Below are 25533 nucleotides of genomic sequence, written 5' to 3' on the forward strand. Positions count from 1 at the left end.
GGCAGTGAAAAATGGCAAGGAGAAAAGGGCAAGGAAATAACCCTCCGTTTTGGCTCCCGAGCAGCCGACCTTTAATTGACGTGGCCGAAAGTTGAGAAAGGAATAGCTACTCCGTTCGGAATATCAAGACATTAGCTACCTAAGATTCACAAGTTAAGGGGTGCTCTGTAGGCAGTTCAAGTGCGCTACCTGTAATTAGATGTACCTCACATAGGACCGACTCTGTGGACCGACTCTGTCCTGTGTATATAAAGACCTAGCTTCATTTGGGTCCTAGATAATCAGGATCAATGCATCAAAGAAGCCATGGACTCCACACGAACGGGGAATACATCTGCTCAAGTTTCGTCTCAAAACTCTCCTGAGAGGTACTCGTTATACCTAATGAAACTACGGCAACGACTTATACGAAAACTAGTGTTCATAATCGCACGACCAATACCCTCAGCCAGGACAATCTCCGTTATATCCCACAATCCAGCTATCACAGCCTCATTCGGTTCACAAGGGCACCGCGTTCCAGTGGCCCGTATTACGCTACAGCAACTATGGAGATGAGATCGTCTCATGCCGAAGGACTCTCAAATCAAATTTATGCAGTGGAGCGCATCTTCAAGAGTATGGGATAGAGCGAGAGCAAATGGACCTCTCGAAGCGGCAGGGTCCAGGGTCAGAGTGACGTGCAAAGGTTGGCAACGAATAACTGGCACGCGAAGTGTAGCTAGAAGCCATCGTTTACCAACTATCGGAGTCGTATTGCAAACTATAAAGCCATCATGCTCTCGCTCGGCAGAAGATTTGGGAACTCCAAAAGAAACCTACACCTCAAAGACAGCCATCCATTGCTTTCTCTGACATTCATTACTCAACGTTGCCAATGCCAGACACACAATTCAGACTTCTTTTCAGCGTGTTTGTAAGAGACTCTCCTCCGGGGTTCATCCGCATTCTAATTTGTGAAGACTGTACGGATCTATTGCATCAAACACCAATCCAATCCAATGAATGATATTCGGGAGAAAGGCCTAGAAGATGTGGTCCTTGCAACGGTCCCTCTTCAAGGCTATCGTACGGGAGCGGAACGAGCAATTCTAGTGGACCTGGCTGTCCTCGAGACTGGTGTCGAGAGGGTTCGTCAAGCGTACGGACCGGTCAACTTTATCCCGCTGAGCAACGACGATCCGATTATACTCGCGCAACAACCGGCTTATGAAGATTCGCCAAAGTTCCCCGGGTATATGGAAATACAGAGCAAATATCTTGCAGAATTTTCGAAGATGCACCGTGCAGGAAATCCGTGCGATGTGGTCACGAGAGCATGGTTTCGAGAAAGCTTGGACAAGCTTCACAGCCTCACGCAAGGGGAGTTTAAGGACTGAGCGAGCCCTCACTCAGGCTTCAGGGTAGTTGACGCCTGGTTGAAACAGAAAGAGACTCGTGCTTTATTCTTGGTATGATAAGGCTTCTCTAGTCCGGCCGGACCATCTTGAACACTACACTACAGAGCACACATCGTCCCACCCTGGGCTCTTTCGCGAAAAATGAATCATCCTTATACTGCTTTGTCGTGGATACGATCAATGTATACTCCGACGAGGTACAAGCCACGCGCGACGTGAGCTCCACCACCAGACAGATAGCATTTTCTATGTGGCTTCCAGTAGAGATTGCCGCTGTTTCTTGAGAGTCGTGCTCCAGTACACTTGTATGGACCCTTTACTCCTCCCGGGGAATTTTTGTCCAAACCGTCTCGTCGCCTCTGACCAAGAAAGTCTCTGTTCTTCCCTGAGATCCACTAATAGACGACTTTCTTCCATGGAAAATGGTAAGCCTTTTCTCGTATGAGGGTGCTGCTCGTCAACTAGGTCGGTGTTGAGGCTCTGGTCACAGTCGTTTGAGATGTCCGCATCTTGGCTAGAGATGCATCTTGACATAGAGGCGACATCTGTGTTGGCACGCGTAGAAGTGCAGTGTGGTAGAGCGCCCTCAAACAGCCAGGACAGGAACTGGAGCCGGTCTTCAACTGGAAGGGCCAAGAATTGAGCACGAACGTCAGGAAACAAGACGCTTTTGCGACGACGGGGCCCTTTATTGGACCGACCGGAACCACGTGTTGTATTTGTGTTCCCAGCACCTGCAGGTTTCCTTATTTTGGAGGACTGGCGATCAAGATCCACTGTCCCCTTTGCATTTCGGCGCCTGCGTTGCAAGGTGGAGTCCTTACTCAAGGAGCGAGTGCAGTTCGAGGAACGTTGGTTCGGACGTGTTGTGATGCCGGTGATATCCTCCGTTGCTTGGATCTGCTCAGCGTCCGGAAAGTCATGATCGTTCAGGATTGCGGGAACGATGGCTTCATTGCCTGGAACGCTTCCAGTTTGAGTCTGATTTCCGGAATCGCGAGCTTGAGGATGCTGACCAGGAATAGCAGCAGGCTCTAAGTCACCGGATTCGACGCCGAGGGATTGATGCTCAGCGCCCAGACGAATATCCGCGGATATCATTGCAGAATCGACGTCTTCGGCGGCTGACAAGCCTTCCGACTGCAAAATCTCGTCAGAGTCGAAATTGCCTCGGTAAATGTCGGCGGAGGCCGTTCGCCCCAACTCCGCCGGTTCGCGTCGAGAAGTTTGAGGGTCCGAATGGGGACCGCCATCCAAGCAAACCTCCACTGGCGGCCGGGCGGGAAGTGGATGCCTCTCGGGTTTGTGGGAATGATTCTTTTGGCTCTTTGAGGCTGAGTCACTAGAATCGGAGTGAGAAGGCGTGGTAGTGATAGAGACAGGACTTGGGTAGCGATAAATATCGGGAGAATCTCGTACAGGCTGCGCTTTGTCCCGGAAAGGATTCCACGGCCGGAAAGATTCCAGGCGAAAACTGGCGCTTGACATATTGTGTAAAAAAAAGCCAGCACAAGCTCACGGGATATGGTGATTAGGATAGGGAAATTGGCGGAGTGACGGGGGCTTGGGATTTGGGGGAGGGAAGGGCATGGGGTGGTGCGAAAGAGGGAAGGTGGGAAGGGGAGGAGAATCTGGCAGGGTTGAATACCAAGTTGGGCAGAAGCGTGGTCTCTTTTATAGACCACAAGGCAAAATCTGCCCTCTGCACAGCGCAGAAGACGCAGAAGACCCCCTCTCTACATCGTCCAAATTGCGCAATCACGTCAGGCAACCGGGGCCTGTAAGTCACCGGCAACAATTCTGCCACTCCTCGCTAGTGAACCTCATGATCCATGCCCACGGTAGTCATCAGCCGTGTCTCCATTCGCTAGTCTGTGTGATCGTGGGCCGCAGGCCGGCATTGACCTCATGATGCGGCATCGACCGAGATCAGGCGAGAGTGCAGTATTTTCGCTACTGGCTCGCAATCACCGTGGCGTGCATTCGTGATTCATCGGTTGGGTGAAGTGGGACCGGAGAGGCCGACAGTGACGACAATGGCGAGGTAGGGCGTTTACGAACCAGCGGCCAAGAGTAGATCTGCGACGCCAGGGTCCCTGCGTAATGTAACCCCCGATTGGGCGGGCGAAAGGGAGCATGCGGAATCGAGAAGGGCAATCGGGGAGACTTTGCAAGAACGGAGACGCTCAACGGCCTCATAAGGCCTCAATTTGGAGGCCTCATCGGATCGAGATAGCTCCGTAGCAAGATTCACGGTGACTCTCTAGGAGAAGAATGATTTGACGCGCAATCACACAATGCGGTGGGAGGGCCGCATCACTGCAGTGTTTCTGCTCCTGCGTGACTGGATGGCATTGCAACCCAGCGCTGGCCAGAACGACCTTGGCGTCGGATGGAACGGCATTCTCCGGCGAAATGAAAGGGGCAGTGCGTCGGGCTGAAAGCCAATGCGCAGGCGACGGTGGGGGCGAAAAGGAAAAGGGGAAAGAGGGGGCAGGAGGGAAAAAGAGAAGAGAAGTGCGTCGTCAAGAAGGAGAGGGGGGCGAGGGGTCTTTTATAGATGGACGGCAGATGTCCAGGGCGGTAAAAGCGGCCAGGGATGGCACTAGGCCCGAACGGGGGCTAGTGGGAGGGCACCATACCTGGAAAGGAAGGGGGGAGGCGGAGGCGGGCAGGCGGTCGGCGGCGGCAGAAGAGCGGTGCAATGGGAGCCGTTTCTGGCGGCCTGCTCACCGTGTCAACTAATACTCGATTAACAAAAAGATGGACGGGAGGTATACGGAGAAACTCCCATGAAATATATAATTGCTTGGTAACTTACCAAAAGAACCAAACTTTAGCTCCAACCCTATTCAAGGGGCAACTTATAAATTCCTCCGTTGCATCCAATACGCTAAAGCAAAGTGCATTTACACTACAAAACTCTATAGCACCAAAGCTGTTTAACGGTCCACATGTGGATGGATTATTTCATTTACCCTGACCCCTCGCTTTCAGTTGGATGATAAACCATATCCCACTAGGCTGGGTACGGATTCGTATTTTAGTCTAGCTGGGAGATCAACACTTTCGGAGATATACAGGCCACCACTATTGTGTAAATACACAATTATCTCCACTGAGATTGTTCCAGGCTTTGAGTGTCACTGGTGCAGTCCTGTTATTTTTTCCACTTTAATCTGTGAAAAGGCAGGGGTACTCCATAACACTAGCAATGATAAGTCTATAGTAAGTTATGGTTTATGCCGTTACCGCTTTCTTCCATTTACGTCTCTACCAACTGCGCTTCCCCTGACCCCAGAAACTGCTTCTGCCAGAGACCATAGTACCGATCCCGTTTCTCTAACAACTCCGCATGTGTGCCTCTCTCGACAATCATGCCATCGCTCAAGACGAGAATCTGGTCCGCATGCACAACAGTTGATAGCCGGTGGGCAATGACAAAAGTAGTCCTCTTTCTGCTCAGCCGCTTCAGCGCACCTTGAATCTCCGACTCGGTCTCCGTATCGATGGAACTGGTTGCCTCGTCCAGAACGAGGATGGGTGGATCTTTTAGAAAAACTCTTGCAATCGCCAATCGCTGGACCTCCCCGCCAGACAGTTTGACGCCTTGTTCTCCGACCTTGGTGTGGTAGCTCTTGGGGAAAGACATAATTTTGTCGTGGATGGCGGCAGCCCGGCACGCATCATAGATCTCTTCATCGGAAGCAGAGAGCTTTGCATAGCGCAGGTTCTCTATTATCGATGTATTGAACAGTACAGGATCCTGCGTAACCACGCCGAGGACGTTTCGCAGCGAGCCCTGGGTGACGTCGCGAACATCATAGCCGTCAATCTTAATGCTCCCGGAGGTTACATCATAATTTCGGAGCAGAAGCTTCATAAGCGACGTCTTCCCCGCCCCAGTGGGACCAACTAGTGCAATAGTGTCGCCGGGTAATACAGAAATATTAACGTCTCTGATAACGCTTTTCCGAGCAAAATACGAGAAGCCGACGTGCTCAAACTCTACCTGCCCTTTGATGAGACCCAGTTCCAGGGCGCCCTCCTTATCCTTGACGGTAGGCTGCGTCGTAAGTAAGTCGAGAAGCCGTTCCGCATCGATGAGGTGAGCCATGAGGTAGCGGTATTCGTGCGACAGATACTTGATCGGCCAGACAAGATACTCCCAATACTGGGTCAGAAAGACAAAATCTCCCGGAGAAGCACGGCCCTCACAGACCTCGCGAGCGACGAGGCACGCTAGGGCAAAAAATGTCATCGGAACGAGTGTCTCTGTCAAGCCAGTCGTATACGCATCCCTCTGCGACCAATCCTTCTTTGCCAGAAGATGCTTGTCTACAGCGCCCCGAAAACGAAATTTTTCATACAAGAACATGTTGAAAGCAGAAACTGTCTGCCAGCCCTGGATGGCCTGGTGCATCACCCGCGCCTCGGCTCGTTCGGCCTTGGTGAGTCGCCGGCGGTTTTCCACGTTCCAGCTGGAGGTGACGACTTCGAGAACCATGAATGCCAGCGATGCAAGGAGCATGCAAAGCGCAGCGGACGAATTGAACTTGATATAGAGGAAGACGATTGCAACGACCATGTCGATGACCGTGGGGACAATTTCTAACACAGCGGTCTCCAGGAGATTTGTTAGTGCTTCGCCCTGCTCGATGGCCTTCATCACCTCAGCGGAATCTCTGTCAGAGTGGAACTCCATTTCTAGGCCCATGACATGGTTAAAGGCCGCGTTTGTGAGTTGGCGGTACGAGAATTGCTCGATGGGGATCTTGGCTAGCGACTTGATCATCTGCAAGCCCGAATCGCCGTGCAACAGAGCGAGGGCGAAGTAAATCCCCAGGTCAGAGAATGGTTGCTGTCTTGCGAAAAGCTTGTCGGCGATGATACCCAGCTGACGAGGAACCAGGATGTTGAGAAAGCGGTCTGCAACAAGGCATAAGACGCACCCTAGGAGACAGGCTTGCACTTCGAGGTTCCTCCGGGGGATCAAAAACGGCAGGAAGACTTTGAAGTTGTGGATATAGACCATCCAGCTGCCGCTCTTACGAAGCTGGCCAGTCTGAGAGTTCTCGGGTTCATTCTCTTCACCGTCGGAATCCCAATCGTCACTAGAGAAATCGCTAGTACTAGCGGGTCGAGATGTTTGGGGCTTGGTGCCGTACGAGACTTGATTGGTTTGACTATTCGAGCTGTTGAAAAGAGGTCTCGCTTCCTCCTCCTCCTCCTCCTCCTCCTCCTCCTCTTCTTCTTCCTGCTTCGTCTTCTTTCTGTATGAAAGGGAGCGAACAAGGCAGTCAATCAGCAAACCGACAACAATAAACTGTCGGACAAACTCGATGGCCAACAATGCTTCGTGCATAGAGGACCCTGCTGGATACGTTGCATGTAGTATCAGGACCGGGATGCCGAATAGCAGCGAAATCGAGGAAAGACCAAAAATTTCAGGAATGAGGAGCTCTCTGCGGATGCAGGTTGAAGCCCATGCCAAGGCGAAAATGAGTGTCGCGAGTAGATGATCTTGGATCTGGCTAGGTTTATGGCCCTGTCGCGAGACGATGGTCACCTCGGCGACGTAAGACACCGAGGCGAGCAGCACAGGAACAACTCGAAGAGTCGTCTTTCGTAGCACCGAAGTCTTCCTGGGTGTTTCCCGCTTATAATTGATGAGAAAAGAGCCAAAAACAAATAGCACGGTGACAACCGCTGCTACCACATCCAGCAATTTGAGGAACCACGCAGAAATCATCTTGCAAGCCACTGGAGAGTGGGAAAGCTATCGGTGCCATTTTGAAAGTGGTGAAGGATCTTTGAGCAGCCTTTTGAATCAGTCCGCTAAGGAATCTTGGAGCCTAGTTAACAACTAACTAACTAATCCAGTTCATTGTAGATCACGTGAAACAGCAAGAGCATGACTCATTGGTTGCCTAAATCCATGGATATTACAATATATTTAGTTTTATCCATACGTAGTTAGGCAGTACCAACATCTGTATTGGACTGAAGGTGCCCGCTCGTCTAACGGTGTCCTATTCTGGAATAGCCGCCAAGATAAGCTACCCGGCCGTATGGGTTAATTAGGTTTTCCTTTTGATTAAGCGCCGGGGAATACCCCTGAGTGCGTCAGAGTTGCTCACTGATAAGTATTGTCATTATGTACGTGACTTTTTTAAGCATGATCAGTGATCACAAAAGGCTACATATCCAGATTACTTTACAGTATGATGATGATGATTGCCCTGAAACGGAGGAACGGAGTGGAAGGGGTTACCAACCCCACGGCTGCGCGACGCTGACGTTGACTCAGCCAAAAACACAGCGAGAAGCACACACCCTACTCTCCCGCCAAAATTGCCTCGGTTGCAAAGAGCAGGGAAAAGGAGACGAAGAAATTTGGGGGCTGTAGAATCGATTGGCGATGAGGGCGCATAGAACAGCTGCAAGAGCAGGGATGGGAAGGCAACAGAAGGCAACGGATTTTGGGAGCTGTTGGATACGAGATGGGAAGGCGGGCGCGTCGTGATACAAGTACGCGGGCATGCCTCGGGGCAAATGGGGATAAACCCAGTTGGTAAAAACTAAACACGAATAGGCTCCACCGTAGTGGTCCGATAAGGCCTGCCGTGGCCTAATTGCCGGTCCAAATGTTAGGCTGCCCCCTGGTGCGAGACTATCTAAACTTGGGTAAAGAAATCTACCGCTCGGAAACGAGGAAGGACGAAGAAGACGACTTAGAACGGATTCAACACAACAATTGAAACTTTAAGAGTAATATATGATCACGGAAGCATTCGGAACAATAAATCTTGACAGCCAAAATCCTTTCCCTTGAATTAGATCATCGGCAAATGAGGCTCATTGGTAGTAAGCCCCCTGGTCAAGGGGAAGTGGTGTCTGATCCGGCCACAGCTTGAGAATCCCTGCTTTTGCCCCCGCAACCTGGGATGCGTTGACGACAAATTGAAGTTGATCTAAAAGATTAATCTGATCGGTAGTCTAACACCTGCATCCAACACCATTCGCATCGAATTCGTACTTGTGACGCCCATATCGAGTAATTTCCCCAACAACTTACCCTACTAACAGTCCAGGGGCAACATCGAGAATAAATTAGGCCTGGGCATCACGAGAGATTTCGTAGGGCAATTCTGAGATGATCAGGTTGGCCTTGGAGCCCCCCGGAGGACCGAGCTCGGAAAAGTGTGGCATGGCTGACAATCAATCCGAACCGAGCTCGTGGGGGATGACGAAAGGTAGAGGCACCAGTGATTAGTACCCCCTGCCTTTCGATGTGGAACGGCGAGGATGCACCTCACTGGCTTAGCCAACATTTGAGCCTGGCGACTGGCGGGCACATAGTGAACAGGCTGAAAACCAGACATAGCTAACGAGACAAGACTAAAAAGGCAAGTCAGAACTCAGAATGATCAAACTAACAATGAAATATCAAACTAGACCCCACGGGGTTTGAGAGGAATTGTATAGTCCGCAAATAAGACCTGCCGGGCGAGAGAGAACAGGCTGATTTGAAGCACCAGAAATATGAGGCAAGGCGTCCTTTTAATACCCATAGATCCGAAATCGTGGCCCATGTTAATTGTCTTAATCTAGCATGAGTCGTTTCATGAGACGCCTATTGCCCTATCGCACAGGCGTTCGTGGATTGATGCTCCTCAGTCCGGCGGTTAACTAGGCCCCACTAGATAATAACTAGACGGTTCCGACTTTCTAACAAAAAAGGGGAGGATGCTTCATTGTTTCATATCAGCAAACCTGAGGCGGCTAAACAGGATATAATAGGATGCGCACACTCTTTCTTCCTCCTTCCGTGTCCATGACCTCGGCATATTTCATAGTGGGTCTTTTTATCTCACCGTCCAGACTGAGCTCAACCTCAACAGTGGAATATGGCTTGCCGTTTTCCTCTCCCACATTATGATGGATAGTCCGCACTCTAAGTATTCTCTTATGCCCGTGGCCAGCGTTTTCCAACCCCATGATATGTTTCCGCTGATATTGCTTTCGAACCAGTGTGCTCGCTGCACAAATAGAGGCCTCGGTCGGTAACCCTGAAAGCGGGCCGGTATGGTGGGGACGGTCATATTCTTCCTCGCCGAAGGTTCCGTTCCATTCTTCAGAATCGGAACGATCCTGGTCAAAGCATTAGCGTCATCAAAGGGTCCATGAGATCCCAGATTTTGAACCTTCATAAATCCGAAGCATTGGAAGTATCCACAGAAATTCATGGATTGGAGTAAATTTCAACAATGGGTGCCTTTCATATCTGGAAATCAGAAACTTAAGTATACGCTCAGAGCGGCTGGCAGCAGTTTTTCTTGGCTACACTCAGAAGTCCATCATGAGTTAGATCCATCCAAGACCGTTGGTCTATGAAATCCTAGATCCTGCGACTATACACTTTTTTTGTACATCCCGATCCATCCCTTACTAGGGAATAGTCACCATGCACTGGCCTCCATCTTACTAAGTACGCAGTTATCACGTCAGGCGCTTGAACATGCCACAGATTTCCTAATACTAGCCTCGGTCGAGCTTTCGGTTGAATGCATCCGTTAAATTAGTCACTTTTGAAATATCAGTCAAACATGCCCAAGTCCTTTCATGTAAGTTCCCTTCATAAACTTCAAAAAGGCTTAGGGCGAAATGTGTTGAAGTAAAAGTGCCTAAGACTTCCTCCCTGGGATATATTACTATGTTCTTCCCCCGTTCTAACAGGCGGTCTAGATAACGGGGCTGACTATCCTATTCAATCAGGTCATGCTTTTTCAAACTCAGTTTCCGTGGAAAAATTGCGAGGGCGTAGTGGTAGAATTCGAAAATTACTGTATCGACGGGCTTGGATTTTATAAGGCACATCTTTGCAAAGCTTCTTCAGACAAGATACGTTGTTATTGAGATTTGAGATTTGGGCGAACGAATTGCTTTCGCATGATCTATGCTAACGCGAAAAGATGATCTTATCAAGAATGACACCTGCCTGTAGAATCTCACTTGCTTCTTGTGTGCCTTGTGGTCTGGACGATGATAAAAATGAATTCATGTGTGCCCGCCACGGGCCGGTTATGAAACTCGAAAGTTGCAAGTTGTGCTCCTCGAACTCCTCGGATAATTCTCTCAATAGGTTCACGAGATCCAATATTAATAGTTTTTCTTCGTCGTGAATCTCTTTTATGTCATCTGGCTCGATTTTTCTATACTCATGCGAGCAAGTATGAGTGAGTTCCAGGCTCCTGAATGTGATGAAACGAAGTATGCCTGCCCCCAAGTGATTTTTGTAGTGCTCAGGAGACACAGCTTCGAAGCCATCGAGTACCACAGATAATAAATCTGCGAGCATCTGAACAAGGTCTCTGGTGTCACCGTAGGTTCGTGTTGGGAAAAGACCGCCCAGAAAAGCCGAGAGCGGAGAGCATCCGTTCAGAGAGCATGCACACTCGCAGTCATCTCGAACATTGTCGAAAAGAACTATCCTCAGCAATTCCTTCGAGTTACCGCTCAGAGATTGAATCTCCAATCGGCACTCTTCCTCTTGGCCAGTGTATCGTAAAATAGATCCCACGCCGTTTCCCAGAGTATGCGAAGCGGATCCGGATGGGCCTTGGTGGTGGACATCAGCACCCCTGCTGATGAGCCAATAAGCCTTTTGGAGAAATTCTTCCAGTGTACATGGTGGTGTAGATCGCCACAAATTTGTCAGGCACGTTTCGTTATCCTTGTCGATCTCATTCAGGTCTCTGAAGCCGGCTTCGTATAGCCGGCCTGCCAGCTCAAGATTGGCCCCGAAACAGTCAAAGACTGACCACGTTTGACGCTCTAAAAGAGTTTCCAGATCCACAGAAGCCGCTGAGAGTAGTGCGTATGCTTCATAAGCATGCACGTTTAGCAGAGTATCAGATCTGATGTTTAACTGATATTGAACTTCTCTTGGCAAGTGTACCACAGCTAGAGCTTGTAACCGTCTTCTGCGATCAATGAATGTGTTGACTATTAGATCAACAATAGCAGGGTTAGGATGGAAACTAGCGAGCTCTAGATCCTCCTTTCCGATAAAACAGCTGTAATCCTGGATCAATAGTCTCACGCTTTCCTCGCAGTTCGCTTCACATGCGGCATTGAGTGCACCATCAATTGATGCATGTCCAGATTGAAGAAGTAAGGCAAGACCAAGCGGCCACCGAGTATAGGATTCGATCCAGCGATATACTTCATTGTCTCTTCTCAGCTTCGCGACCAGAAGCTTCGTTGATTTATACGCAAGAGGCTCAAGCTTTTCTGGGACATCGATGTCTCATATCGACAACTTAGCTCACCACTCCTCTTAAGATCTTGTGAATGTATTCTTACCTTGAAGCCCTTTCTCATCAGCAATCTTCCAAATGAGGCGGAAGGTAAAATCTTCGAACAGATTATCATTTCTTCGTCCATCCCCTCGAAAACCATAATAAGCAGGGTTGAACCAATTTTCTTGATGTCTCCAATCAAGGGCTGATCGAGTCATGTAGCCCCCAGCTTTTAGTAGGTCTGAACAGATATCAACTGTTACCTGGTGCTTATCTAGGTCGCTAAGTCTGCTATTAAACCGTTGGATCATGCTATCAGCAGGAGTCTCGCCGCGATCATTGGTACGATCAGGAGATATCCCAGTCTGTAGAATGGCATTGATAAATGAACGCCAGGTAAGCTGTGAACGTGTGTCCCACTGAAAACTGTAACGTTGCCAGTATGTCACTATCTGTGAATTGTTATAGTTAGTGCAAGTTCAGGGACTTAGAGCCATCTTTCTTCATCAAATTGTTGTTCGAACCGGGAAAGCTGGAAATATACATAACAAATCCTTACTTACGTGTAAAATCGTATTGCCGTTGCCAAGTGCATCTGACATTGAACCGTCGCCTCTAAGAACTATTCCAAACAGGGCCTTTTGGGTATCGTTGATGATACCAGAGACATCTTGGGTCTCCAGACTCTTTTCTGCACGGGACAATACAAGGAAGATCTCGGAATTGGCTGGCACAATGGCTCGAAATTCAAGTCTGGGGCTGATGGAAAAGCCTCCTGCTCCTCTTGTACTCGAGAACGAAGCCTCAAGTGATATGCGCACAGCCCATCCGCAAAATATTCGACGATGTAGTAAAGTAATAACGGACTTGCTTTCGCCGTGAAGTTCACAAGTTGAAGTGTCCGTATGGTCTCCTCCCAAATATGTCGTGCGCGTCCGACTACGACACGAACATTCTTTTCGACGAATTCGCTGAGGTATGATTGCTATATTCTGATCATCCAATTCCTCATTCAGAGTTCTTTGGATCTCTAATGCAGATTGTAGTAGGTGTGTTGTATAAGCGGGTCGGGTTTTCGCGCGGGTATTGTCGTTTTTCTAAGTGAACTCATAAGCAAAGGCTCGATAAGCGTTCCTCCAGAGCTGGAACAAATATCCAGAACGAAGATCCATACCATCTGTTTGAGGTGATGTTCGATCATATCTAGCTTTTGCTCGATATGAACGCCGCGCCGATCAGACATGCTAGCCAAGCTTAGCATCTGACTTGTATTAGTGGCGGTCGAGGCCGAGTACGTGATGACTGGCTCTGTTTGCTTTTGACTTTGGATGACCATAGCCCTCGATATATTGTCAGCGGTCATATTTGGGCTCTTGTATTTATACACTCACATGGTCAAAATTTGCAACGAGGTGTTGAGATCAGCTTGTAGCCAACTCGTTGTGTCCAAAAGCGTTACCAGGGTGTCACGCTTGAAAGGGTACAGCATCCTATTCACCTGGATTTTAGATCCCAAAAGGCTCTTAGTTGATGGAGAGCCTCTGCATTTGTCCAGCATGCTCTTCAATCTTTTCAAGCCTTCTTGGCAATTGAAAATGCAATCAAGTGCCTGAGTTGCAGGTCGAGCCGTAAGGGTAGAAGAAGAAACTTCGGCGTTAGCGAGCACGACTTTCAACGCCTTTAGAGTGCTATTAAAGCTTTTAATGCGGTCCGAGACGTCGTGGATTTGCTCATCATAAGCTTTGAGTGGCCCATAGTAGGCCAGTAGGCCCTGGCAAACTGCGAGGCCAAGGGAGATGACCCCGACCGCACTCCCGGCCACAGAAAATGGGTCTGCCATCTAGAATCCTAAATTGTAGGTCTCAAGGTAATCTGGATAGGTGGTTGAATCCAGGGCGTTGGAGACAAGAGATCAGTCTCCCCTAATATTTGAAGGAAGAGAGGTAGCCGCTGACTCCATGTGAGGCCCAGCCACTGGCGGCTGCCGACACTGTTTCAGTTCAGAGGGCAGTGTTGTGCCTGGGCTAGTGAAAGTCGCTATTCTCAGCCTCGTTACCTGACCGCCTCCCGACCCACAGTATTTTGTTGGCAACGCGACGACATGGCCAGTGCCAAGCAAATTTCCTCAACCGAGGCATCTTTAGGGTCGCCCTCGTACTGGTTGGGCTTACCGTAAGATCGGCAGAATTCAATAGTACTACATGCAGATGTAAATTCAATGGCGGTTTCATGAGGGTGGATGTGAATCAATAATATTATGATCTCAGCAGAGAGAATCCGTGCGCAAGTGGCGCGCCGAAGGGTGAGAACCACGCGCTCTCAGCCAGTTTCTCAACACAGACCGTCATTCTGTCCAAATTAATCACACCGTCCCACCCATCTTCGCCACGAATCTTCTAATCATCAAAAGCAACATATTTTTATTTAAAGTATTTTTATTATTGTTTTCCTCTGATTACACAAAATTAAGAGGTGAATTGTATCTCACATATATAATCATATATTTTAAAATGAAATTTTGAATTTTAGGTAGGATAGTATACTTAAAGCCTATGACTATCTCAGTAAGCTGCAAGAATATATCTTATCAAGTTGTGGTTGTTGCGATATGAAGTTGTAATTTATCGCATTTACTATGTGTTTTGGGGTGGGCAGCTCGGCCGGGAATTACGTTATAAGGCTTCTAGAAACTTACCGGATAAAACATTGATTTCTCCGTAGTTGATCTCAAACTGAGGACCTGTGCTGTCTTTACCAAACGAGATTCGATTCATAGTCAATAGGTGGTGCATACGAGGATGGTGTTAGTGATGGCCCAACTCTCAGAAGCGGGGTGGGGGATTTCTCAGCCCCATGATCAGGTGACCTGCTCCTGAGACGATGTAAATTTTCTCTAGGAGCATCAAAAGCCGCAAATAACATCAAATAAGAGGCTATTAAGCTGCATGCAATCCGGATTGTCCACCAAGATACCTGTTACCGAGGAGGTAATTGGGAACGACGGTAGTGCTCCGGGATTGCAGGCCCACAACAACGCTGAGCAATGTGGGAGGCAGTTTCTTGGCGTTGACCACTCCCAATCATGTCGTCCAGCCAGCAAGAGGCTTTCGCATGTAAGCGCTCACTGTCCACATCCTCCTACCTGAGTTTTTTATTGGCGAGAGCCTGGTGTTGTGACCTAGCTCCGACCTTCAGTTTGCCTCCCAGCTAGATAGACCTATATGACAACTGACACGGTTGCGCCCTCTGACTGACAGCGATAAACAATATTCTGCAGTTACGGGTTTCCTCCATCTAACCACATCTGACAGCCTTGCATGCTCCCCTCTGCAAAATGGCATCCCTGAAAGTCCTCAACAGCCCCGACTCCTACACGATCGCCTGGATCGCTGCCCTTCCCATCGAGCGGGCCGCTGCAGAAGCGATGCTCGACGAGGAACATGCAGCTCCAACCGGCTTCACTAGACACCAAAGCGACACAAACGCTTATACGTGGGGTCGCGTGGGAGAGCACAACATCGTTATTGCCGCTCTGGCCTCCGGTGTTTATGGAACTACCTCTGCTGCAACCACAGCCTCTAGCCTTCTTGCCTCTCTGCCATCTATCCGTATTGGTCTATTGGTCGGCATAGGCGGCGGTGTCCCTCGTCCGGACGAGGATCATGATATACGGCTTGGTGATGTTGTCGTGAGCCAACCCTGTGGGACCATGGGCGGCGTCTGCCAGTACGACTTGATTAAGGCCAAGTCGGGTGACAAGTGTGAGCGCAAAGGATTCCTCGGACGCCCTCCAACGGTCCTCCTGAATGCGCTTACGAGCATTCAGGCCCGCCACGAGCGGAAAAACTCCGATGTTCCCTACCTCCTTCAAGTGATGCTGGAGAGCAACCCGAAGATGGGCAAGAGAACCAAGAAAAATCCCGGCTATGCTCACCAAGGCTTTGATAATGACCGTCTCTTTAAAGCTTCTTGTGACCATATACCTGGCCCAGATTGTCAGGGATGTGACTCAACTGACGAGGTTTATCGTGATCCTCGAGACACTACCGACCCCGATATCCACTATGGGACAATCGGATCTGGCAACACACTTGTCAAAGATGCCGCTATGCGTGATCGGATTGTTGCTGACCTCGGTGGGGATTGTATCTGCTTTGAGATGGAAGCAGCCGGCCTGATGAATCACTTTCCCTGTCTTGTGATCCGAGGGATTTGTGACTACGCTGATTCTCATAAGAATGATCGATGGCAACGCTATGCCTCGGCAACTGCTGCTGCATATGCTAAGGAACTTTTGGCGTATGTGCCGGTTACGGAGGTCCAAGAGACCAAGAGGGCACTAGATGTGCTCCATTCAGGTTAGTTCTTATCTTGTTCCCTGGGTAGACTAGCAAATACCTGAGACTGAATCAAATCTGAAATTGGCATACATCCTGACCATGAGTAGTTCAACAAACGACACTTGCAACAAAGACTGTAGCTGATTCTATCAGGTCTGGCCAACGTACTGATAAGATCAGGCGCTGGCTTAATCCCCCAGATCCATCTACAAACGCCAACCATGCAAGGACACTTCGCCATGAAGGGACAGGCGCATGGCTTTTGGAAAACTCTGTCTTCCAATCATGGCACTTAGGGTCGCATCAACATGTATGGCTCCACGGCCTCGCTGGATGTGGCAAGACGGTTCTTAGTGTGACTGTGCTTGACCATGTCACGCATGGAAATGACGCCCTTATCCTCAGCTTCTTCTTTGACTTTAACGACATCGCGAAGCAGAGCTTGGATGGCATGCTGCGGTCGCTTGCTTTCCAACTTTATCAGGACGGGACTAATTCTGCAGTTCACCTTGATACTTTATCTGAAGCACACCAGGATGGCCGCAATCAACCTGAAACAAAGGCGCTCTCAGATACTGTTTTCAAGATGCTCATGACCCAGAGGAAGGTCTTTATTGTTCTGGACGCCTTAGATGAGTCAAAAACAAGGGTTGGTGTCCTCCGGTGGATCAAGGAAATAGTTTCCAGGCCAGAATTAGACCATGTCCAGTTGCTTTACACCAGTCGACCTGAATCCGAATTTCTGCGACACATTCCCCCTCTGATAGGAAAGGAAAATTGTCTACCCTTTGATAAGCAGACTGTCAACTCTGATATCCGATTGTGGGTCACGTCACAACTTTCTCAACGGCATGACTTTACAGAAAAGCCTTTATCTCAGGATCTTCTCGAAGAAATCCGAAGTAAAGTTGGGGATGGGGCGGATGGGATGTGAGATATTGCTTCTTTGATCAATATGTGGGTGGATTGCTGACTCCTTGCTTAGGTTCAGGTGGGCCTTCTGTCAATTGGACAGCCTGGCTCGATGTCGTCACGAGGCAGCTATGGAGGAGGCTCTTGCATCTTTGCCACTGGATCTCAATGACACATATCGGCGTATGCTTGATAGTATACCGGTGGAGCGAAAGAGTGACGCAATACGCCTCTTACAATTTCTGGTGCACTCTAAAAGACCTCTTACGCTGGCCGAGGCTAAAGAAGTAATAGCGACACAGATTGGAAATGAGTCACAAGGGTTTAATACCAAACGTCGACTGTTCTGCGAGACTGATGTGTTGGATTACTGTCCAAGCTTGATCACAGTCATTCATACCACCGATAAAGAGCTCCATCTTGCCCACTTTTCTGTCAAAGAGTACCTTCTTGGAGAGGGCCATTTTAAGATTACCACCGCCAGCATTTCCATCACGAGAACATGCTTGACTTACCTGACGGACATCAGCGGTAGCCCTAGAGGTATCGAGCAGAGTTTTCCGATGGCAAGATATGCAGCGGAATTTTGGGCAGGCTATGCTGCGTTGGCTCAGGCTTCGGAAGATATAGTTCGAATAACAGTCAGGTTTCTAGAAAAGGAAGCGACATTTCAACGATGGGCTCGTCTGTACCAGGCTGATGTGGGTTGGAAAAATAACCCAGGTCCTCCACGGGGTTCCAGGCTATACTATGCCTGCTTTGCTGGGCTCGTGGCACCTGTACGAGTTCTTATTAGCAAGGGAATGGACGTTGATGCGAAGGGCGGCATTTACGACAACGCTCTCCAGGCGGCCTCGTTTGGAGGCTATCAAGAGATTGTCAAACTGCTCTTGGACAAGGGAGCGGATGTCAATGTGCAGGGTGGTCGCTATGGGAACGCTCTCCAGGCCGCCTCAGAGAGAGGCTATCAAGAGATTGTCAAACTGCTCTTGGACAAGGGAGCAGATGTCAACGCGCAGGGCGGCGAGTATGGCAATGCTTTATATGCCGCCTCGTTTGGAGGCCATCAAGAGATTGTCAAACTGCTCTTGGACAATGGAGCGGATGTCAATGTGCAGGGTAGTCGCTATGGGAACGCTCTCCAGGCCGCCTCAGAGAGAGGCTATCAAGAGATTGTCAAACTGCTCTTGGACATGGGAGCGGATGCCAATGTGCAGGGCGGCAATTACGACAACGCTCTCCAGGCCGCCTCGTTTGGAGGCCATCAAGAGATTGTCAAACTACTCTTAGATAAGGGAGCAGATGTCAACGCGCAGGGCGGAATCTACGGCAACGCTTTATATGCCGCCTCAGAGAGAGGCCATCAAGAGATTGTCAAACTACTCTTAGATAAGGGAGCAGATGTCAACGTGCAAGGTGACCAATATGGCAACGCTCTCCAGGCCGCATCATTGAAAGGCCATCAAAAGATTGTCAAACTACTCTTAGATAAGGGAGCAGACGTCAACGCGCAGGGCGGAATCTACGGCAACGCTTTATATGCCGCCTCAGAGAGAGGCCATCAAGAGATTGTCAAACTACTCTTAGATAAGGGAGCAGATGTCAACGTGCAAGGTGACCAATATGGCAACGCTCTCCAGGCCGCATCATTGAAAGGCCATCAAAAGATTGTCAAACTGCTCTTGGACAAGGGAGCAGATGTCAACGCGCAGGGCGGCGAGTATGGCAATGCTCTCCAGGCCGCATCGTCGGAAGGCCATCAAGAAATTGTCACACTGCTCTTAGATAAGGGAGCAGACGTCAACGCGCAAGGTGGCCGCTTCAGCAGCGCTCTGTATGCTGCTTATAGGAGCAGCAATCGTGAGATTGTCAAACTGCTCCGAAGAAGGGGCGCTATTATATCTTCTTCTAAGCGGTCCGACTCTAGGATGTTACTGTTGTAATTCAAAGGAAGATTGCTTATTTCTTCTGGACAGAAAACTTGAGGGTTTATATACACATGCGACCTCCAGATTGATTTCCAATCAAAGCTGGTAATTCCGTGAGGTTAGGAATTGATTCCGTTACGATACGACATATCACTACAAATTCAAACAGCGACTGAATGTGCCTTGGTTGGGGAAATCACCCCTGGGCCTCCTGGGGAGCATCAGGACAGTAGCTCCTGATTTGCAAAATCCGCGAGTCGTTAGTATCGGGATGCGTTGGGACGCCTCAAGCTCGTACATCGAATCCTCCCATCTCATCCAGCCCCAGTTGCTGCTGAGCTGTGCCTGTGCTGTCCGAACTCGCCGAGGCTTGCACCCCTCCAGAATTGAAGCCAAAGTTCAGCTGTCGGCCGAGTCCAAACAACGCTGAATGCAGTCCCCGATCCACGACTTGTGTTTGGACCGCTGAAAGCTTCCTAGGACGTGATTAGCCGTCAGGGAGGCGCCGTGCCCTTCGAGATCGGGAATAAGCTCTAGTTCAACGATACTGCTCCATTCCACAATCCACAGGATCTCTATCTTCCGTACCTCCGTCTCTATTCGACGACTGTCATGAACTAGCCCTCTATCGACCTGAGTCGGAGCAAAGAGGTAGCACTCAAGATGGTAGAATCATGAAGATCTCATCGAAACCAGATCGAAAGCTCTGACGCACTGGAGCTTCTCCGAAAAACGCTTGATTTACCTACACAAATCCCAGGAAGTGAACAGTTGGTAGAAGAGGTCGAGTTTATGTCACTGCGATCATCTCGCATGCGGGCACAGGGCCGTTGAGATTTCTGGATTGTGGTGGGAGTTCCAAGAGAGGACGGTAGCCGTGTGGTGGGGTACCAGTCCAGCATTCAGCTTAGCGCCGCAGTGGCCCTTGTCAAGTACCTCCGCAGCCTAAGGAGGAATATTGTTGGCTCATACGACCCATCGCCTGTGGGAGTGGCTCGCTTTGTTCTCAACGATCCACTGACGGATTGCCCCAATCGAAGAGAGATATTCCTAGGCATGGGAATCCGGGAGCAGTAATTTTAAGAAATAAAAATGATTACCCTCCGGGTCCCTAGAGTGGGCCTGTAATAGATCGATTTTTTTGCTTGAAGGAAGTTACCATAGCAGACTCCCCTCCCACCCCGCCCCGGCCGAAAATGGTGACCGCTATAGTTAACAATGATCCTCCGAGCCAGGTCGTCTATCATTACTCCATTTGCATCTATGTCAAGGCTATTTTCGATTTAGGCCAGATGCCAAGGGCGTACAAAGACCCGACTCTCAATCAACAATTTCTCAAATCCAAGAGATCATACGAGCCTTCAGGCATTGGGAAACCTCAACCTTTTGAGCAGTCCGAGCCTTTCTTTTGTTCAGTCACTCATATCTGCAGTGAGTTTGCCACCGCTCTAACCCCAAGCCAATCGCTGACGAGACATTCCAAACCAGGCATTTTTGATGCAATATACCGGAAACATGAGCCAAGCCTGGGTCATTAACTCATACGCCGCTCGGCAGATCGTTGCTCTGAAATATCATGAAATCGGAAATCCCGTTCAGTGATCAGACTTGAACGACGAAATTCACAGCTCCTTATATTGGTGCTATTATCTCGACCGCACACTCAGTGCTCTTTTCCTCCGCCCCTTTTCATTACCCGAGCCTCAGATGTCTCCTGCGGAACTCGTCATTCCAGATAAATCTCTTCCACATATGCCGTTAATACGGATATTGCTGGAATTGGTACGGATACAAGGCGATCTTTCCAATTGTGGGAAAGCAGACAGTACCCATCAAATACTCGCCAACCACTCTAAACTACAGGATAAAATGGAAACAATCAAGTCAAGTTTGCAATCTGTGAGTGCTGTGACTTTTCGCGGCTGATTTTATTATCGCTAACGGGGGAATAATCTAGACGCGCCAATCTGTCGATGATTTTCTATCCTGTAACTGGGTTGCGGCCGAATTTTGCTATTATGCGATCCAAGTGGACATTTTGCACTCACGATTGAAGTTCTCCTTCTCCCCCTTAGCACACAAAGAATGCGTATCATACGCTCGCAAGTCTCTGAGAGCACTGCATCATTTGCAGAAGAATCCCTCCAAGAGCCCAGGCTTGGTTGACCCATATCCGACATTCTTGACATGGTGAGTTCCAATTCGTCCCCGATGTGGGCTAGCTAACATTACCCAGGACTATATTTCTCTACCCTCTGAGCCCCTTTTTCGTTCTGTTTTGTAACATAATTAGGGAGCTTGATCAAAACGACTATAATCTCATTCAAGAGATCACTCAAAGCTTGGCTCCGTTTGTCGCAAGCCCGTACATCTCCAAGCTGTTGAGGCTGTTGGGGTCCCTTCAAAAAATCTGTACCCCACTGATTCAAGCCAAGGAGCGCCTGGGACCGAAGACAAGAGTTGCGCCTTGGTATCCATCAATGACTGGGGTACTGCCAAATACCTCGGCACCCATAGATGACAGCAGCTATCCGATAAATTTTACTTCATATTCCGACTCGGTTCCACCTGCGATGCCACAGATGCAAGCCCAAGCCCCTGGGGATCAGGTTTACCCACCGACGGACGAGCTCATGTGGCATTTGTTCAATAGGCAATTGTCGATGGAGTGTTTTCAGAAAGACTTTGTTTCACTGGACACGAACGTTAATGCTAATTTCTAGAGATTATACCCCGGGCATGCCTCCACTCTACTTTACGGTGACCCTGAATGTTATGCATAACATCCTAACTTTACACGCAAATCAATCCACAACGAGATAGACCCTTAGAGATTCTTTTCCCCTATAGTGTGATGCGGTGTGAAAAGAGTCTTTTGTACGATGAAACATATGGGTATATAACTAATATAAAATCACTCCAGCTCATGCACATTAGTCCCTTGGGTGTCATTCTTTTCCTTCGCATTCACAGGAAGCTCGTGCTTTTGTCCATCAACACCAAGCTCCGCTCGTCGAACTTCTTCAGCCGACAATTCATGTTTCTGTCCGTCGGTGCCAAGCTCCGGCAATCCTGATAGTCTATCCTTTTGACCCTCACGTGCCAACCTTCGACGTTTCTGGTTGCGACGGTATATGAAAAAGGCCAGAAACGCCAGTAGGAGTACAGCCAATGCAACTCCGACCCCAATTCCGGCTGAGGCGCCTGCGGAAAGCCCCCCTGTCTGTTTTGAGCCTTTTGGCTGTGAGGACTTGTTTGTTCCGTTTTCGGAGCTGCTTGGAGTTGACAAGGAAGTGGCATCGGTAGCGGTAGGAGTGGGACTGGTTGTTGTGGAGGTCGGGGAACTGTCGGTTTGGGTCTGTGTTATGACGACCACTGTCGAATGTTCGGACATGGATGAGGCAGCATGGGTGATTGTTGTTACGACATCTGACGAGCTTGTTGTTGTTGTTGTTTGGGCTGGAGATTCCGCCGCTTGATTTGTGGTAGCTGGCTCCGCCATTTCAGTCCGCCCAAATAAGACCAGAATGACAAGACAGCAGTGAAACCTATTGACTTGAAAGACCAAAAGGCGTATGCATAACACGGAGTATGGCAGAGTGTATGAAATGTTCTTGGAAAGAAGGCAAAGGAAAGTGCAAGTGCAAACTCGTGTGGCGGGGAAAAGGGGAAAGGTTGCACTGGGACAGGGATCTTGTTGGGGGCGGCGCAATTCGGTTATAGGGACCTGTATGCAGGTATGCAGATCATGACCAATATGAGATCGATCAGGAGTGGGCTTAATGCAAGCCCGGTTCAAATTAAAATAGATACGGCTTCGGAGAGAGACCCTCATCCAAAACGCGGACTCGAATGGGGAACGTTTAGATCTACAGAATCAAAGCCGATCCTCATTCACATTTCGCGTGGTCGCTTTCTTTCCGCTCGCGTGGAGAGTGGAGTTGCCCCCACGGGATAAAGTTGGATGAAATGCATGACGCCCGGGTGAAGGACTAGCCCAACTCAAAACACAGTTTCAGAGGCCAGGGGAAGTGTGATTTAATTAGAGCCGCATCCCTCTTTTCAAAAGATGCCCGAGCAGGTTTCCAGTGGATGATTGAGATTTAGCATCCCATCCATCCTAATGAATTATCCCATGCTACTCATCTCGAGTCTCATTAGACGAAAAATCATACCGCATTATATCAAAGGCCCGAAACAGGATATTGGGTCGGGTGTCCTAAGCAACACTGAATCAGAGATTTAACAATTTTACATATTTTACCCTTTGGTTTACAGACTAGTAGGTAGTACTATTAGTAGTGTACTTATGTCTGACGATGCAAATCACCTCGGGAGGAAGTGTAGCTCAATCACAGTTAGAGCTGCAGCACCACATATCCTGCACCTGTGATGCAAATCATAATTATTTCATGCAGAATACAGAATTCGCAATCCACTCGCTTTCGATAACCGACCTGCTTAGCATGATTGAACCATTTCCCGAAATGCGATTCAAACACTGCCCGCCCAAGTACTCAGGGGAGGATACGAATGCGACCCTCACGACCAGGGAGACGCGACCGACCCAGTGAGCTGACTTTACACCGAGCGCATATTCCCTTGGTCTGACTTCCCCGGCTCCAACAGAAGCAGACGGCATTATCGTTGGTTTGCGAGGCTGAGTCCGTTGCCCGCTTCACCCATGAAGCGCTCAGTGGCAACCTTCTAAGCCATCGTGAATTCATCAAGGCAGCCTTTGTAGGGTTACGAATTCTTTGCGTCAAGAGCTCGGCACTTTCGATGGCTATTTCCGTGTACACAGTTTCGTTAAACCGACACTTGTACTTTTGCATTCTGATCTTCGCGATTGACCAAACCACAAACCGGCCGCAATAACGCCATACCGGAAAAAGATTCTCCCGGAGACCGTGTCCGTGATTTGCTGACGCAAATAAAGCGCTAATCAGGGTCCAAATTTCGCATCCATCCACATGATATCCAGCAGGGCGTTCCTTCCCCACTTGTTACTGAATGAATCAGTCCCGTGGTAGAAGATGATGTTATTCTCTTGGCTGGCGAACCGGGATAGCCCTCGAAAGCTTTGACTTGCAAATGGGAATGATGTGGCACTAGTGTGGGCCATGGTGTTGGCGCCGCTGCCCACCCAACTGGTGGGGCTCCGCGCAGCCATACAGATCGTATCATTAGCACAGTCAGAACATAGTTTTAAGCACTCAGTGCTAACTGGTGACGCGCGCTTCGCAAGCTTCGCAAGCTTCGCACGCCGATGCCCTGAAACGACAAGGAAAACGAAACGAAACGAAGGTTAGTATAGGAGAAACGTGATGTTATTGGATACAGCCATAAGGGGCAAAAGAATCGAAGGTTTATATGGTCCGGAATAGGTAAGGCCCAAGTTTGTTGAAACTTTATCAGTTGAACATATATATAGGCCAAGATCTCTGTGGAACTCAGTTTAGTAGGCCTCCTAAAATAAAATTTCCAAGGAAGGAATTCGATCGTAATGGCTACACGTCCAGTTCGCTTTGAATTCACCTGCGAAAATACGAGCAACAAACTTATGTTCTACCATAATATTCCTAGTCACCTGATCACAGTCGAATCTCAATCCCTGCAGTACCGTCCTGCATATGTGAATAGCTTTCTCAATGCTATAACGCCTATTATGAAAGCACATGAGAAGGATTGTCGTCGGGCGTCAGATTCTCACTGTGGAAATTGTGGCTCACCTACTGTCGGAGTCCTGCAAACTCCGATGTCTTTTCTACATGTGGACGAACCTTTCGTTTCAGTATTTGTCCATCCTATATGCGAGAAAGAGAAATGTGAAATGCAGACCAGGCAGGAAATCGAGATTATAATGGCCGAAGTCGCACAAGAAAGCCATTCCAACAGCACCTGGGGACCTGAGGAGATACTGTGTTGTAAGATTTGTGGCAGAAGAGAAGGTGCGAAGAAGTGCGGGCGCTGCAAGGTGGTGGCGTACTGTGGAAGAGATCATCAGAAGGCGGACTGGAAATTACATAGGAAGGTCTGTGTTTCCAAAGAGCAATGAAGTAGGTCAAACTGGCAAGTGCTTGTAATGTTCGAGTGTGTCTGTGTATACTTCTAATACTTCCAGCAACATATCTCAACAAGGCTGGAAGTTGGTCTTATTCCAGGTACCGATAGTTTCTTCCTGAAGCCTCTCGAGTCGTTTCATCTCAGATATTAGCCGAACGTCAGGTGCAAATTCAATATCTTCCACAGAAATCTTCTGGAGAAGATGAAGTCCGTTGGATGACCTAAGTCTAGACAGTTGGACATAAGTGGAGCAATATTTTCTGTGAGCATCCCAGCCCCGTCTGGTGGGATCGCTCTTGAGGTCAAGAATGGCTTCAGTGAAGGTTGAGCCTTGGACTTTGTAGTCGGTTAGGCAGAACGCTGGGCATATGGGTACTTGTTTTCTTCGTACAGAGAAGCCTTTGAAGGAGATAGATCGTTCTAATGGGAAAACAGGCATTACCGAAAACTCAAGGTTGTCGAATTCGGCGGATTGCGGTCGGTTCAATCTCAACAAAAGACATGCGGGCGGTTTGGTGCAAAACATGTATAGGTTGTTGAGTTCAAATAATTGTGCTGATTGGAAAATTTGGGTCAGCGCAAA

The 25533-nt window shown here is 48.9% G+C and overlaps 8 protein-coding genes across 8 annotated transcripts; 4 read left to right on the top strand and 4 right to left on the bottom strand.

The window, feature by feature from the left end:
* Positions 1-306: 306 nt before the first annotated feature.
* Positions 307-629, top strand: N7532_005836 (uncharacterized protein; the record flags this gene model as incomplete). The annotated part of the gene is made up of 2 exons (XM_056618330.1): positions 307-342; positions 369-629. 2 exons carry the CDS (start codon positions 307-309, stop codon positions 627-629), a joined length of 297 nt encoding a protein of 98 aa, XP_056474489.1.
* Positions 630-1001: 372 nt separating this feature from the next.
* N7532_005837 (uncharacterized protein) lies at positions 1002-1379 on the top strand (the record flags this gene model as incomplete). The annotated part of the gene is made up of 1 exon (XM_056618331.1): positions 1002-1379. The coding sequence occupies one exon, from the start codon at positions 1002-1004 to the stop codon at positions 1377-1379; it is 378 nt and encodes a 125-aa protein (XP_056474490.1).
* Positions 1380-1646: 267 nt separating this feature from the next.
* N7532_005838 (uncharacterized protein) lies at positions 1647-2888 on the bottom strand (the record flags this gene model as incomplete). Its single annotated transcript, XM_056618332.1, has 1 exon — positions 1647-2888. The coding sequence occupies one exon, from the start codon at positions 2886-2888 to the stop codon at positions 1647-1649; it is 1242 nt and encodes a 413-aa protein (XP_056474491.1).
* Positions 2889-4665: 1777 nt separating this feature from the next.
* On the bottom strand, positions 4666-7152 carry N7532_005839 (ABC transporter ATP-binding protein; the record flags this gene model as incomplete). The annotated part of the gene is made up of 1 exon (XM_056618333.1): positions 4666-7152. One exon carries the CDS (start codon positions 7150-7152, stop codon positions 4666-4668), a length of 2487 nt encoding a protein of 828 aa, XP_056474492.1.
* Positions 7153-10362: 3210 nt separating this feature from the next.
* N7532_005840 (uncharacterized protein) lies at positions 10363-13544 on the bottom strand (the record flags this gene model as incomplete). The annotated part of the gene is made up of 6 exons (XM_056618334.1): positions 10363-11696; positions 11769-12156; positions 12268-12457; positions 12526-12689; positions 12879-13044; positions 13096-13544. 6 exons carry the CDS (start codon positions 13542-13544, stop codon positions 10363-10365), a joined length of 2691 nt encoding a protein of 896 aa, XP_056474493.1.
* Positions 13545-15038: 1494 nt separating this feature from the next.
* On the top strand, positions 15039-19421 carry N7532_005841 (Pfs NACHT and Ankyrin domain protein; the record flags this gene model as incomplete). Its single annotated transcript, XM_056618335.1, has 4 exons — positions 15039-16062; positions 16245-16974; positions 17030-18790; positions 19376-19421. The coding sequence occupies 4 exons, from the start codon at positions 15039-15041 to the stop codon at positions 19419-19421; spliced, it is 3561 nt and encodes a 1186-aa protein (XP_056474494.1).
* A 659-nt stretch (positions 19422-20080) lies between these two features.
* Positions 20081-21607, top strand: N7532_005842 (fungal specific transcription factor domain-containing protein; the record flags this gene model as incomplete). The annotated part of the gene is made up of 5 exons (XM_056618336.1): positions 20081-20315; positions 20359-20482; positions 20513-20783; positions 20842-21074; positions 21121-21607. 5 exons carry the CDS (start codon positions 20081-20083, stop codon positions 21605-21607), a joined length of 1350 nt encoding a protein of 449 aa, XP_056474495.1.
* Positions 21608-21798: 191 nt separating this feature from the next.
* On the bottom strand, positions 21799-22386 carry N7532_005843 (uncharacterized protein; the record flags this gene model as incomplete). Its single annotated transcript, XM_056618337.1, has 1 exon — positions 21799-22386. The coding sequence occupies one exon, from the start codon at positions 22384-22386 to the stop codon at positions 21799-21801; it is 588 nt and encodes a 195-aa protein (XP_056474496.1).
* Between the last annotated feature and the right edge of the window lie 3147 nt (positions 22387-25533).

The sequence above is a fragment of the Penicillium argentinense genome, assembly GCF_028826775.1.
Source record: "Penicillium argentinense strain IBT 30761 chromosome Unknown utg000005l_segment0_segment0, whole genome shotgun sequence".
Lineage (NCBI taxonomy): Eukaryota > Fungi > Ascomycota > Eurotiomycetes > Eurotiales > Aspergillaceae > Penicillium > Penicillium argentinense.